The sequence below is a fragment of the Artibeus jamaicensis genome, unplaced genomic scaffold (assembly GCF_021234435.1).
Source record: "Artibeus jamaicensis isolate MK-2021 breed Jamaican fruit bat unplaced genomic scaffold, CSHL_Jam_final scaffold_369, whole genome shotgun sequence".
Classification (NCBI taxonomy): domain Eukaryota; kingdom Metazoa; phylum Chordata; class Mammalia; order Chiroptera; family Phyllostomidae; genus Artibeus; species Artibeus jamaicensis.
Genome location: NW_026522042.1, coordinates 1,267,909 through 1,281,502, shown reverse-complemented (window position 1 = coordinate 1,281,502; position 13,594 = coordinate 1,267,909). Strand labels below are relative to the sequence as shown.

Sequence of the window (13,594 nt, the reverse complement as noted above, 5' to 3'; positions counted from 1 at the left end):
GCGGCTCAAAGCGCCGGGGCTGGAGTGGACATGAGAGGCCACCAGCCTGGCCTCCTTGCTTCTCGATGAGGAAATGGAGAGAGCGTCTGCCCTGAGTCTCAGGCCGTAACTCCAGGGCTGGCCTTCTCGCCACAGGCCGTGCTCTGCCCTCGAGGCTTCTCTCTCTCTCTCTCTCTCCAGTCAGATTGCCTTTCTGGTGCTACAACATCTCGGTGCATCCAGTGCTGCAAGACGGAGTGGGCCAGCCATACCGCGCCCAGGTTTCTTTCGAGCAAGACGGTAGGTGTGGCCCCGGTCCTGGGTAGTGGGGACAGGAAGCACTGGGCCCATTCAGCACGCAGCCCAGTGGCAAAGGCCCGCAGGCCGGGGCCTGCGCCGCACCGTCAGTGCACAGCGGCCCCTGTGCTGGATGCCAAGGCGGCCGGATAGTCACTGAATTTCAGAGCAGGGTGGACGTCAGACTTCGTCACGTCCAAGCCCCTAGGTTCACAAGTGAGAAACTGAGGCTCAGAGAGGTGGGGACTTGCCCGAAGTCCCAAGGGGCTGAGGGCAGGCCGTGCTGTAAGCAGCAATGATGTTCAGTGAGGGACCCTCCAGAGGTCATCGTCACTCTGAGACACACTGGGTTGTTTGTAATTGCGTAGCAATAAGCAAGGGCTTTCCTGGCGACGTTCTCAGACGTCGCGTTCATCTTTTTGGAAGTTAACATCTTCCAGCTCCGACAGTGGAAGGTACATCTGTCACTCAAAGTAGTCCCATGGAAACGCTCTTCGCCTGCTTGGTAATCGCCAGGGCGGGTGTGAATGACAGAGCTGGGTCTCAGGGGAGAGCGAGGGGTCCACAGAGACTCCCCCTTCGCCTCCTGTTCAAGACGGGGACTCCAGCAACGGTCTCCCCGGAGGAGCTGGCGGGGTGGCTCTGTCGTCCGGCCCCACCCCCAACACCAGCTGGTCTGAGTGCCTGACAGGGCCCTGCGGGGAGGACCTGCTACGCTTCCTTCCTGTTCACGGTCTGTCCCCCTGTCCTGTAAGTCCCATCAGCAGGTCCCGTGACCAAGGTGGAGAACATCGGCGTGAAGACAGTCACCGTCACATGGAAGGAGGTCCCCAAAAGTCAGAGAAATGGCTTCATCAGCAACTACACCATCTTCTACCAAGCCGAGAACGGAGAGGGATTCTGTAAGTCTGCTCGTAGCCAAGCGGGAAAAAACCCAGGGCCCCGAGTAGAGGTGACCTCACGCCTGCCATAGGGCCACACCTGGCTTGCGTCCCTCTGCGTCTGTGAGCCTCTGAAAAGGGGGTCGAGGTCAGCTGCCTCCTGAGGCTTTTGGAGTCGGACGAGTGAAGTGTCGGCACCGGAAGGTCCTGCAGAAACCGGAGGCGGCAGTGTGATTTGCTGGTCAGGCGGGGACAGGCTCCCTCCCAGGGGCCTCCGGGCCGTTGTTCCAGATGGGACTTGCCTGGGCTGACGGGAGGGGTGTGGACAGACCTGGGGAGGGACCTTGGTGGAGCCTCCGGCTGTCCCTGCCCCGTCACACCTTTTTCTTGAACCCACGATATCTGCTGACACCCTCGTTTCTGGCCCAGGCTCAGGTTTCTGTTCAGGCTGGTTTTTGTTCTGATAAAACACTTCTAAAACGTTTCCGATCTGCAGTGTGCCACCAGGGACACTACTCCCTGCTGCTGAGCCCCCGTCACCCCTGCCCGTGTCCTGCCCAGGTGGATACCTGTGCCCTTTGCCGCGCTTCCTGTCACCCTCTTGCACAAAACCGCCCCTGCCACACACGGAGTCCTACAGCATGTGGCCTTTCCTGTCCAGCGTCCTTCGCTTTTCCCAGCTTGTCCACGTGGCGCTGCACGTTAGCGCCTGGTCCCCTTTTACCACAAACGGTGTCAGCCTGCGGGCGGCCAGGCGGCCACGATGTTTGGGTTGTTTCCGCCTCTTGGCCATGGTGGTCTATGGTGCTGTGAGCTTTCATGAGGGGTCTTGGCGGCACCACTGTGCACAAAGGTCTGTGTGAGCCCCTGCGTCCGGCTCTGGAGTGCTCAGCTCTGACGGAGGCGGTTCAGCCTACGGAACCACCGCCTGACTTCTGTGCCTCGGCCGCCCCGTCCTGCGGCAGCGTGAGGGTGCCAATTTCTCCGCATCCCTGACGACGCTTGTTGTTTTCTGTTTACAAAACTGTCGCGGTTTCCGAGTGGGTGCCGTAGAACGTGCTGCCTTAGTGTGGTTTCGACGTGCACTTTCTCGGTGACCGATGGCGCTGACGCCTTTGCTTGCTTTGGGGTCTTCTCCTCTCCTTGCCCATTTCCAAACGGGGTCGCCTTCAGTTCTCCAGTCGTAAGAGACTTTTTATGTGTCCTGTCCCTTCCCTGCCAAACGCGCCACCCGAGACAGGTTTTCCCGTCCTGTGGGCGGTGGTTTCCCTCCGACGGCGTCTTGGATGCACGAAAGCTGTGCATTTTGGAGACGCCCAGTTTCACCTGTTTGTTCCCGTTGCTGTGTTTGGTGTCGGACCCGAGGAACCGTTGCCCCAGGGGGACCGCGCAGCGGGGCCGGCTCCTGACGGTCTCATCTCTGATGCCTCCCTGCAGCACGCACAGTGGACCCCAGCACCCTGCGGTATGGCCTGGAGTCCCTGACGCGGGGGACGCCCTACACTCTGCAGGTCATGGCCAGCACCCGGGCCGGCGGCACCAACGGCACCAGGGTGAACTTCAAGACGCTGTCCATCAGTGAGTGTTCCCTCCCAGCCCTGGTGGTCCCCTCGGCTTCTCTCAGGGGGTGAGGGACGGTGTCCCCCAGAGTCAGGGAAGCGAGCAGAAGGGCAGCGCCGAAGTGCCAGGAGCCATGTGTTCCCGGGCTCCTCGCCTTCCTGGAGGGCGTGTGGCCGCAGAGGGCAGGGCACGCAGGCGAGTCAGGGGCGAATCCGGAGACGGGTCGTCTTGCTCCTTCCGCACGCAGGGCCCCCATCACCTGGAGGAGGGGGGTTGGGCTCATGCTGAGTTCACTCTCGGCCCCAAGCCAGGCCGTGCCCGGATTCACAGGCACCCCTTCCGTGTGTCCAAGGTCGCCACACGGCGGGGCCTCGCAGGGAAGGTCTTGGTTGGACAGGCACCACAGGCCCACGGGAAGGGGCTTAACCTCATCATTTTTGGAGATTTTAGAAGCAGAAATGTACATAATAATGTTCTACTCATCAGTTTTTACCTTAAAAAATAGGAGGCAAGAAAAAATAGTTTTAATACTTTAATATTTTTAGACAAGGGGGAAGGGAGGGAGAGAGAAAGGGAGAGAAACATCAGTGTGTGGTCGCCTCTCTCACGCCCCCTACTGGGGACCTGGCCCCCAGCCCAGGCATGTGCCCTGACTGGGAATCGAACCGGCAACCCTTTGGTTCACAGGCCAGCACTCAATCGACTGAGCCACGCCAGCCAGGGCTAACCTTGCTTTTTGGCAGGCCAGCAGGAGCCCCGCCCCTGCCCACACTGTCCCCCTCTTCCCCGCAGGTGTCCTCGAGGTCTACCTCATCACCGCGCTGGTCGGCGGCGGGCTGCTCATCCTCACGGTCCTGACGGTGGCCTACGGCCTCAGAAGGCCCAAGTGAGCTGACAGCAGCAGCATGTGCCCCGGAGACGGGCGGGAGCGTTGGGGTCCGGGGAGGGCACCCCAGCACGGCGGAGGCGTCCCTCTGTTCCCTGGTCCACAGCTGCCGCTCACCAGCCGTGCGACTGAACAGCAGCACAGCCTGCACGGGGCCCTTGGAGGCTGGGGGCTGTGCCAGCCGTCCCCCCAGGCTTTACCTGCTGTGCAGGGCGTCTGAGGCCAGAGCTGGGGAGAAGGCTCTCCCCTCGGTGTCTGGAGGGCTCCCTGGAGGCAGCAGGAGGACTCAGGAAGGCAGGGCCTGGGGCAGGGAGCCCGTGGGCCGTGGAGTTAGGCACCGGCGGGCCGTGAGCTCAGGCAGACTGCTCCGCTCTGGGGCAGTGCCGGGGTGGGGGGCGGGGGGCCTGGATGCAGGGCGTGGTCTCCGGTGCCCCAGCCACTCTGGGGAGGGAAGCTTGCCTTCAGGGTGTTGTGCTTCTCTCCCCAGAGCACCGCTCTCGGCCCTGAGGTCGAGGGCTGCCCACCCCGCAGACCTCCAGGCAGAACTGCCCCCCATGGGCTGTCTGCCCAGCAGCTGTGCTCGATTATGGGCACACTGACGTCAGCCTCAGCTGCTAAGCAGATTGTCGCCCAGCAGCCCCGCCACACATTCTTGGGCACTTTGCATGTCTAGCGAGTCCCTGGGGAGGGCTGCTGCCTCTGGGTGGGACCCTGTTTCGGGAATCCCCGCATGGAAGGGCGGGCAGCTCCCGAGGCTCCGCCCACTCCGCCCAGGGCCTGGATCTCACAGCGATGGCCCTGGGTGGTCTGATGTCTGGGGTAGGGGTAGAGAAAGCTCTGTGTGGGGACAAGGCTCTTCCCGCCACATCCCCAGGGTCACCCCCACGCTGCCTGTTTCCCAGTTTGAGTCAGGAGCCCGGGAGCTGCCCCCTCCAGGCTCGGCCGCAGTGTCCGTCTGTGCAGAAAGCTCCTGGGACTCACGCCTGTGTGGGAATCTTCTCTCTCCAGCAGGTTGAAGCACCTGTGTTGGCCGCAGGTCCCCAACCCCGCCCAGAGCAGCCTGGCCACCTGGGTCGGCCTGCAGGTGAGCCGGTGCTCCTGAGCAGGCGGGGGTGGGGGCAGCCCTTCGAGGTGCAGCCGGGGGCACGGCTCCCATGGGCTGGGGCTCCTGCGTGGGCAGGGCACTGTGTGGGAGCAAGACGCTTGCCCTACCCGCAGGGCCTGGCCGTCTGACCAGGGAGCCAGAGGCCGGCTCTCTGAGGCCATTTGACAAACAGCCACGGTCACCAAGAGGCCCCCTGGAGACCTGAGAGGACCCCGATGTGGGGGGGTCCAGAGATGGGGAGGTGGCCCTGAACTGCCTTCCGGGGCTGGGAACCTCATCATCACACTTTGACAGCGGGGATTTGGGTCATCGACTCATAAGTAGAAACCCTCTCTGTCTTTTTTTCATAAAACTTAAAATTGAAAACAGTTTTGAAAACTTTAAGGTTGAATTCCTTGCTTAATTGAAAATAAGCTCAGTGAGACTTTTAAATCGTCACCATTGAAAGGTCGTGTCTAGCCTCTCTTGGTGCAGGAATTTTTAATATTACCCTTGTTTCGACTCGGAAGTCCCTTTTTGAACACGGACACTCAAAGATTATTTTTACATCTATTTTAACTTCGGTTACTTGGGCTTCTATTTTTCTCCTCTCTTTTGTCAGCCTTGTGTGACCCATTTCCCTTCCTGCTCATTAACAGTAATTAAGCGACGCGGTGACTCACAGGCAGCTCTGGCCTCGGCCGCAGCGGCTCTGGCACCAGGTGCAGGTCGGGCCTGAGCCAGCGCTCAGCTGTCCTGCGGGCCGCACCAGGTGCCGGGCTGGCTCTGGCGAGGCAAAGGTGACAAAGACAACGCCATCCCTGGCACGGGCCACCTGGGGTTCCTGGGAGGCCGGCACGTGGCTGTGACTTGGGTCCTCCCAGCTCTGACAGCTCTGTGACACTCGGCCCAGCTGGGCTGTGTGGGCGCAGGGCCGAGGGTCGGGGGCCTCAGGGCCTCTGATGCACTGGGGCCTCTGATGCCCCGTCCGATGCACTGGGCCCTTCTCAGACCCGGGCCACCCCTGCCAGGCTTCCTAGAGGGGCACCTGGAGGGGAGGCCTCCCCTCCGGGCTCTGGGGGCTGGTGGGGGGCTGGTCCCAGGCAGGGCCTCGGTGTCCCAAGCCTGATGGGCTTTCAGTTCCATTGTGCGTAGCCCCCCATGACCCTCGGGGCGTCCCCCTCTCTCTTTCAGACGAAGCTGCCGCAGAAGGGGTTGGACGACTCTGTGACTGCAGAAGACAGGATTCTAAAGCCATGTCCTGCCCCCAGTGACCTTATTGACAAGCTGGTGGTGAACTTTGAGAATTTTCTGGAAGAGGTTTCCTCAGAGGAATCCGGAAAGGGCCGGGAAAACATTTTGGGAGGGGAAAACAATGAATACGTGACTTTCCCTCACCAGGCCCCCACGGCGACTGAGGGGGCGCCCGGAAAACCGCAGCACCGGCGGTCCGGGTGGCCGGGGGGCGCCGGCCCAGGAACCGAAGAGCCGCTGCTGCCCTCGGCGCAGGGCGCCGGGCCGGCCCGCGTGCCGGAGCACGGGCCACCCAACCCCTACCTGAAGAACTCCGTGACAACCAGAGAGTTTCTCGTGTCCGAGACGCTGCCGGACCACGGCAGGCGAGAAATCTAGGTGCCACAGGGCTCAAGTCCCTCTGAGTCTCGCTGCCCGGCGCCTGCAGAGGGGACAGCATGGCCGGCCGGGGGAGCTTCCCCAGCCTTCCTGCCCACCCCTGCCCCCCTCGCAGGGCGAGTCTGCCAGCCCCTGGGTGGCCAGGCCCAAACCAACACGACCTGCCCACGTGTCACTGAGGAGAAGCCGATTGTGCCCTTCTGCTCTGCTGCTTCTCCGTCCCGGAGGACGGTGGCTGGCGGACCTGCAGGGACAGCAGGCCTTGAGGTGGATGGGTCTGGTCTTCCCAGGAGTTGGGCCGGGGTCGCGGTCCCGGCTGGGGCTGCTCCTCAGACGGAGCCCCCGCATCGCCAGGGGCAGCCTGGCGGGAGGAAGCATCTCCCTTCTGTCACCGGGCCTCCTGAGGCTCCAGGCCCCCCTGACTCAGCCCCGAAATCGCCCGCTTGTCCTTCCATGTGGCTGCAGGAAGCAGAGCCGCCCTGACGGTGGCCCAGGCCCCTCCTCCCCCCATTTAGAATCCAGCATCCCGCATGGCGCCCCCACCTGCCCCTGGGGGCTCTCAGCCAGCAGGCAGCACGGGGTCCAGCAGTTCCGCCCGCTTTCCGGCCCCCCCACCCCCCCACCCAGTGCTGGCCTTGCTGCCGTCTGCATTGCACCCCTGCCTGGGGCAGAAAGACACCCAACGCTTTGGTGGCTTTTGTCCTCGAACCTCCAGCTGACTCAGAGCCCAGGGTGCCGACAATGCCCGAAGCAGCCAAGCGGCACAGGCACCGCTCTTGGCCCCCCAGCAGGACCCCCCACCCTTGGTCCCCACCGAGGGCCGAGCTCGGGGCAGGCGGCGAGGGAGGCTGGCTTGCACCTCAGTGTGAAGGCCCAGCTCAGCTGCCCTGACCAGGGACTGAGGCCTGGCGCTGGGCCAGACCCTGACCACGGTGACGTCAGGGACTTCCTGACGTGCAGCCGAGACTCTGGCCGGTGCCGTGACCCCGGCCCGTGCCGGCGGGTGTGAGGAGTCAGGCCCCCGCCGACTGCACAGAAGCGCTGCTCTGTTTTCCCAGAACCGACCCACTCCTGCCCGATGCCCTGACACTGAGGAACCTGCAGCCCAGGGCGTGGCTCCTGACTGTTGGGGACTGTGACTGACCCTGTCCACTCCTGGACTGACACTGGGCGCGAAGGGTCAGGGGGACGGCAGTGTTCGCCCCCCGTTGGGTGTCTGTCCCAGGCTGGTGTCGGGCGCCTGGGGCTCTCCCTGCCCTGCAGTGTCCCTGGCCACTTTCCTCAGCCAGTGGCTATGTCCTGATGGGGTGCAAAGGCCAGCAGGGCCGCTGTCCCCACGCTCTCTGCCCTCCTTCAGCCTCAGGTGCCGGCAGTGCCCTGCCCCGCCCCCTTCTCCCCTGCTCACAGCCCACCAGGGACGGGGCCAGGGCTGGGCGCTGCCCCGTGTCCCGGTGGCAGGAAGGGACCAAGCAGAGGGACACATCCCCTGTGCTGGGCTCTCTGCCCTGACACCCACTGCGGGAACCGCCTGTCCCCCAGGGTCCCAAAGGGCCCTCCTCACCCCACCTTGGGGTTGCGAACTTGCCGCAGGGGCAGCCTGTGCCCGCACTGTGCTCTCTGCCTGCCTCCACTGGGGGCCTCAACGTGTGCGGCGGTCGGTGGGGAGGGCGTCCCCTCCCCCACCGTGTCCCTCTGCCCCTGGATGAGGCTCTGGAAGCTAGAATCCAACAGTCTGATGGTGGCCAACTGCAGGGGACCCAGCGGCAGCCGCTAGTGGGTTCCAGAGACCAGGAGGCTCCTCTGCTCCCCCGCCAACCCCCCGCCCCCTGCCTCTCCCGCTCCACCCCACTCCCATCCTGGCTTCTGCGGCCTCTTCCTTCCTCTCCTTCCTTTTCTTCCTCTTCCCTTCCCTCCTTCTTACCAGCTTCCTCTGACCATTGTCCATATTTGCTGCCCTTGCAGAGGTGGGCGGGGGTGGGGAGCGGCAGTAATCTGGGCGGCTTTGTCCCAGACGGATGGTGGGGGGCTTCCCCGGGGCCAGCATTTCCACCAGGACAAGGGGCAGTTTTCCAGGAGCTCCAGGAACTCGCCCGTGGTCTCAGCTGGCTGCTCACAGCAGAGCCACAGGACTCTGTGGCTGCTGATGACCTTCCAGTCCCTAGCCCGGCGTCCTGGGCCATTCCTGTGGCCAGGCAGTCTCCCTGCGTGTTCTCTGAACGTCGGAGACACGGAGAGGCCACAGCAGGACCCCCAGGTCTCAGCGAGGTCCTGGGAAGCTGATAAGACCCCGTTTCCCGGGGCTCTGGGGGCCGCCGCAGCGGTGCTCGTCAACCCCTCCCTTGTCCAACAACACAGAAGCCAGGCTGGCCGAAACGGGGGTGACAAAGGAGAGGGTCAGGCCAGGCCCGGCCTCCCACCGCTGCCACTCCCTGTGTGGGGGAAGCAGCCCTGCCCCGAGCCCCAGAAGGGACTCTGTCCCCCACCCCCAGCCCTCACAGCTTCCTGTTCCCGCCACAGCCCAGGGGGCAGTGGGGGGGTCTCTTAGCTTCTATCAGTGGTTCTCCATCCGGTGACTGCCCCACCCCTGACATTGGGGTTTGCTGCCGGCACCTAGTGGGTCAACGAAGCCTGTCATCAGCCCGGAGCACCCGGAACAGCCTGATAACGAGGTGTCCGTCCCGGGGGTCAGCACTGAGCGCCTCCTCCGGCTTTGCAGGGTTGAGCACCTTGCCCACCCTTCTCTCCCCAGGCAGCCTCGCTGGTTCGAAGGGCCCGAGGCTCCGGCACGTCCGGCCCTTTCCCTGCTGAGAGGCGCCCTCACTGTGGCCCGGGGTGTGGTCTGCCGACCGCGAGCCGTTGGTGCGGCTGCCGCGGGGCCTGCCCTGCTCACACCGCTTCCGGGCTGACGTCCCACCCACACTCTCTGTCTGCACTTTCCACCTTCCACCTTCGGGACTCCGCCCACGGGCTTCCTCTTGGGGGACTCAGCTGGGAGGGAGGCCCTGCATCCCCCACACCTGGAGGCGGGGCCGTGACCTCATGGGAGTGGGGGGAGCAGCCTTTGGAAGGCTCTCCCACGAGGCTGTTTGTATCCGGCCTTTCAAGTAATAAAGCCGCAGCGCCGCTTTAACGCAGGGTTATGCGTGTGGTTCAGCATTTCACCTGCGCGGGTGTTAAAACTAGACTTCAGGATGCAAAGTCTGACGACGTTAGGGGTCGGGAGAGCCCTGCTCCAGGTGACCAGGAATCGGACAGGGGACCTGTCCCGCCCGGACCCTGCTGGGCCCCGCGACCCCCTCCGTGGCCTCCCCTCTCCTTCCTCAGGGCAGCGTCTCCAAATTCCTCCCAGCCCCCCAAGTGCCCTCCCAGTGTCCCCTGCTGCTCTTGCAAATAGCGTGGCCCCCACGTCACGGAGGACGTGCCCCCAGTTGCTGGCCCACCCCTTCGGGATGGACTTCGGGGACGGTTTCAGAGGCGCAGGTGGCCCAGCTCTCACCGCCCCTCCCTGCCTGTCCTGCACTTGTCACTTCCGATTTGGGACCCGCTTGGGTCACTCCCCTGGACAAGGAGAGGGGACAGAGGGTGTGGCGCTGCGGTCCTCGGTCCCCACAGACCAGCCCGAGGCCCCAGACGAGGGCAGAGGGAGCCGCGTGCCCACAGCAGCTTCCCCAGGGAGAGAGCTGCGTGGCTAGAACTTTCCGGAGGGATAGGAGGCGACCACTTCCGAGCAGACAGTTGGGGACGGGACAAGGACTCCAGACTGGCCGCCTAGGTTCCCAAATCCATCTCCCCGGGGCAGAGCTCAGCCCGAGGCCCCGGCGGAAGAAGCTGAGCTGTCCGCCTGCTAATCTGTGCTGAGGCGGCCGTGGGGGGCTGTTTCGGTGTCCGGCCGAGGACGCGCCTTGTCTGAGGCCGGGGTCTGTGGGACCCAGGCGGGAGCCGAGCCCAGGCCGGGGCCCTGGTGTCCTCTCACCGCCAGCGAAGCCGCCTGGAGGGCCTGGCCCACCCGAGACCACCCCAGTCACGCCGCTCTGCAGGGACGGGCCGGTGCCCCGTGGGGCGCGGAGGGCGCGGAGGGGAGGGCCAGGGCACCCGGGGCTGACTGGTGGGCCCAGTGCCCCCGGACTCCCTTCTCGGTTCGGAGCGCCGGTGTTCGCACGGGGTCCGGACAGGGCTGGGCTCTGCTTCCAGAGCAGGCGACCCCGTCGGTGGACGGTGGGGGGCTGGCCCACGACCGGACGGTGCGCCCTCAGGAAAACCCGGCGGCTGCGTCAGAGGTGGTTTCCCGTGAGAAAGGCTTTGTGCTGCGCCGTTTCCCGGGAAGCAACCACGGGGCAGGGAAGCCTCCAGCTGCCTTCCAGATTAATCAGAAATACTTCAGATGCTGAGCGTTTTTTTCCTGTGAGTCAGCTTGTAGGCCGGCCACCCCCGGGACACGCTCATCGGCCAGCCGTGCTGTCCTGCAGGAAAAATGCGATTCCAGGGAAAGTGCAAGCCGGCTGTTCGCTGACTTCCTGCCGACGGGGCACCAGCCAGCAACTCCGGGACGTCTCCCGTGTCACCTTCCAGGAACGGCTCACACTCCAGCCAGAGGGGGAGGAGGCCCGAAGGCGGTGCCTCTGGGGCCCAAGGAGACGGTTCCCGTCCCAGTCCTCACGCCTCTCTCCTCCCTGGAACCCGGGCCCCTCGGTCCCACAAACCACACCCTCCGAAAAAGCCCCAAACAGAAACTTCTAAACAGAACCACCCCAAAAGAGAACACGGTGACACCCAAGTCCTGCTGTCCAGTGCCATCCTTGGGTCCCTCGGCCTCCCGGCCTGGACCCTGCACTCTGCTGGGTGTCCCGCCCGGCAGCCCAGCCGGCTTGTGGCTGGGAACTGCGGCGGGGGACACGGATCCAGCGGAGAGGCTGCGCCAGCTCCTGGAGGCGGAGGCCCCAGGTGGGAGGCCCCAGGTGCCGGCCGAGAGGCGGGCAGGGTCCAGCTGTGGGCCCGCAGCCCCTGTTCCCGCGGGGTCTGGTGGCAAACTCTCTGAGTTTGGCAAAGTGGGGCCAGGTGAGCGAACCCCACCCTCTCAGGAAGCCTGCCTGACATCACCTGGGGCCCCTGCCCCGCAGACCTGCCCCTGCCCCCAGCACCGGCCAGAGTGCTGAAGGGCGCTCTGTGCAAGAGGCAGAGCAGAACGAGGTTTCAGACACAGTCCACGGAGGGCGGCCGGGCTAAGGCAAGGGGCCCTGGCTTTTGCGCCCTTCGCCCCTCGGCCGTAGCTGAGGGCTCCCCGGCACTTTTGTCCCAGTGTTGTGGAAGCCAAGGAGCCCGGCTGCCCAGGGAGGAGGCAGTGGGCCGGGGCTCAGGACACGGGTGGGCAGGGGTGCCCCTCGGGGCGACCGCAGATCCAGCACCTAAGACGCAGGGCACATTTATTCAACGCGTGCCCAGAGGCTGGTCCCCTTGGCGGCCCCGGGGGCCGGACCGGAGGAGAGGGTAGAGCCAGGTTGCCGAGGGGCCGTGTGCAGGCCAGCCTCGCCCTGCTCGCCCGGGGTCTGCGCCCGGGGTCTGCGCCAGCCCCGGCCTCCCCAAGCTGGGTCTCTCCAGCTGCAGAGAGGGAGCTAGAGCCGCATCGCCCGGGGCACTGCGGGCGGGCAGGGTGAAGGGGTGGTTCGAACCTGCCTGTAGGCGGGCTCCTGGCCTTGATTTTGTTTCGTCCGGCTTGCAGAGCGTTTGAATGAGGGGCGGGCTCCCCTCAGGGGAGACTGGCCAGAGAAGGAAGTTCGGTCGTGGACGAAGCCGTCTTCCTGCGATGAGTGAGTTTAGGCTGGGATTGGCCACCACGGTGCTGGTCTGCAAATCATTTTGTAACGGGGGGCCACCACCCCCCGAAATGGGGGGGAGCTGCACACGTGTTGCTGGAGGCTCGGCCCCTTAGCTAAACGCCGGCCAGAGGAGGGGCAAAGGCAAACACTGGCCCTCCTGGGTCCGACGGCTGGACACACCTGGGACTTCTGAGAGCAGAGAGCAGGGGGTCCCTTCCCCTCCCCGGTGGGGGTGTCAGTGGTCAGCAGGCCTGCCACCTGTGGCCAGTGCGGGCCGCTGAGTGGAGGCCTGTGGCCCAGACTCCGGAAGATGCCTGGAGCCGCCCAGGGACTGGAGACCAGCTTGGCCTCCTCCGGCTGAGAAGCTGTTGGGTGGGAGGGGGGGCCCCCGGCGCAGCCCCAAACTGAGTTGGCCGCCGTGGCTCGGTGGTTTTCCTCCGAGCGTCTTACAGGGAATGGGCTCTGAGGCAAACAATGGCCGTCGTCTCCAAAGACCCTGGTGCGAACAGTCGGCGCTGTGAACTGATGCGTTCTGTTCACGTCATTTTCCGTTCTGGAACCTGAGCGGTAGTTGTGATGACAGATTTCAGTAGCAACTTTTTAAAAATTCTATTTATTTATTTTTAGAGAGAGGGGTAGGGAAGGAGAAAGAGTGGGAGAGAAACATCAGCATGTGGTTGCCTCTTGTGCGCCCCCTACTGGGAACCTGTTCCGAAGCCCAGGCGTGTGCCCGACAGGGAATTGAACCAGAGACCTTCCGTTTCACAAGCCTGTGGCTCAATCCACTGAGCTAGACCAGCCAGGGATCAGTAGCTATTTTTGATATCACACTGACTTTTTCTTTCCAGATATTTTACTTTTGTTACCCATATATTTTAGGCAGAAACTTGCTATTAAGGAAAAGATTTCTTTTCCACCAAACTCTGTCTTTGGAGATGTGCCTGGTAGGCAGTGAGCGGTAGGACCACCCCTACTGCTGCCCCCCACACTGGTTGGGCTCAGTAACAATTTGGCGTGCGGGCGAGGCCAGGAATGGGCGTGCCCAGGGTATGGACGTGAGGGTGAGTGACCCTGGGGGACAGGCCCTGGCAGAGTGGGCAGGGGAGCAGACCAGACTGACTGGGAAGGAGGCAGGTGTTGGCTGTCGATTGCCCCCACTCCTGGGGAGACGGCGTTTTGCTGCGGAGTGCCCAGTGGGTTGGATGTGGGGGTGGTGAGTGAGGTGCAGGGCTCAGAGATGGCAGGGCGTCAGATTCGGGTGTGACCAGCGCTTATACGGCCCAGGGGAAGGACTGCAGGCCCTGCGGTCGGGGCCTCGGCCCCTCTCCCTGATTCCCCTCGCTCAGAATTCTTCAGATCATTGTGACGTCTTCGTAAGGAACTGAAAGAACTGCACCGTAGCACTGTGGTTCTGGAGCCCTGGCTCCTCCGGGGCCACCCCCAGCCCAGCCTCCACCCCTCC

The 13,594-nt window shown here is 64.0% G+C and overlaps 1 protein-coding gene across 1 annotated transcript in view; it reads left to right on the top strand.

Annotated features, from left to right (window-relative positions):
• The window catches only part of IL31RA (interleukin 31 receptor A), a 34,563-nt gene extending 28,063 nt beyond the window's left edge, over positions 1-6,500 (top strand). The window contains exons 9-14 of the mRNA XM_037145152.2: positions 181-279; positions 1,032-1,178; positions 2,595-2,735; positions 3,510-3,603; positions 4,612-4,687; positions 5,882-6,500. Coding sequence (XP_037001047.2) covers positions 181-279; positions 1,032-1,178; positions 2,595-2,735; positions 3,510-3,603; positions 4,612-4,687; positions 5,882-6,319 — 995 coding nt within the window. The 3' untranslated portion in view covers positions 6,320-6,500. The remainder of the gene's footprint in view (positions 1-180; positions 280-1,031; positions 1,179-2,594; positions 2,736-3,509; positions 3,604-4,611; positions 4,688-5,881) is intronic.
• Positions 6,501-13,594: the final 7,094 nt, after the last annotated feature.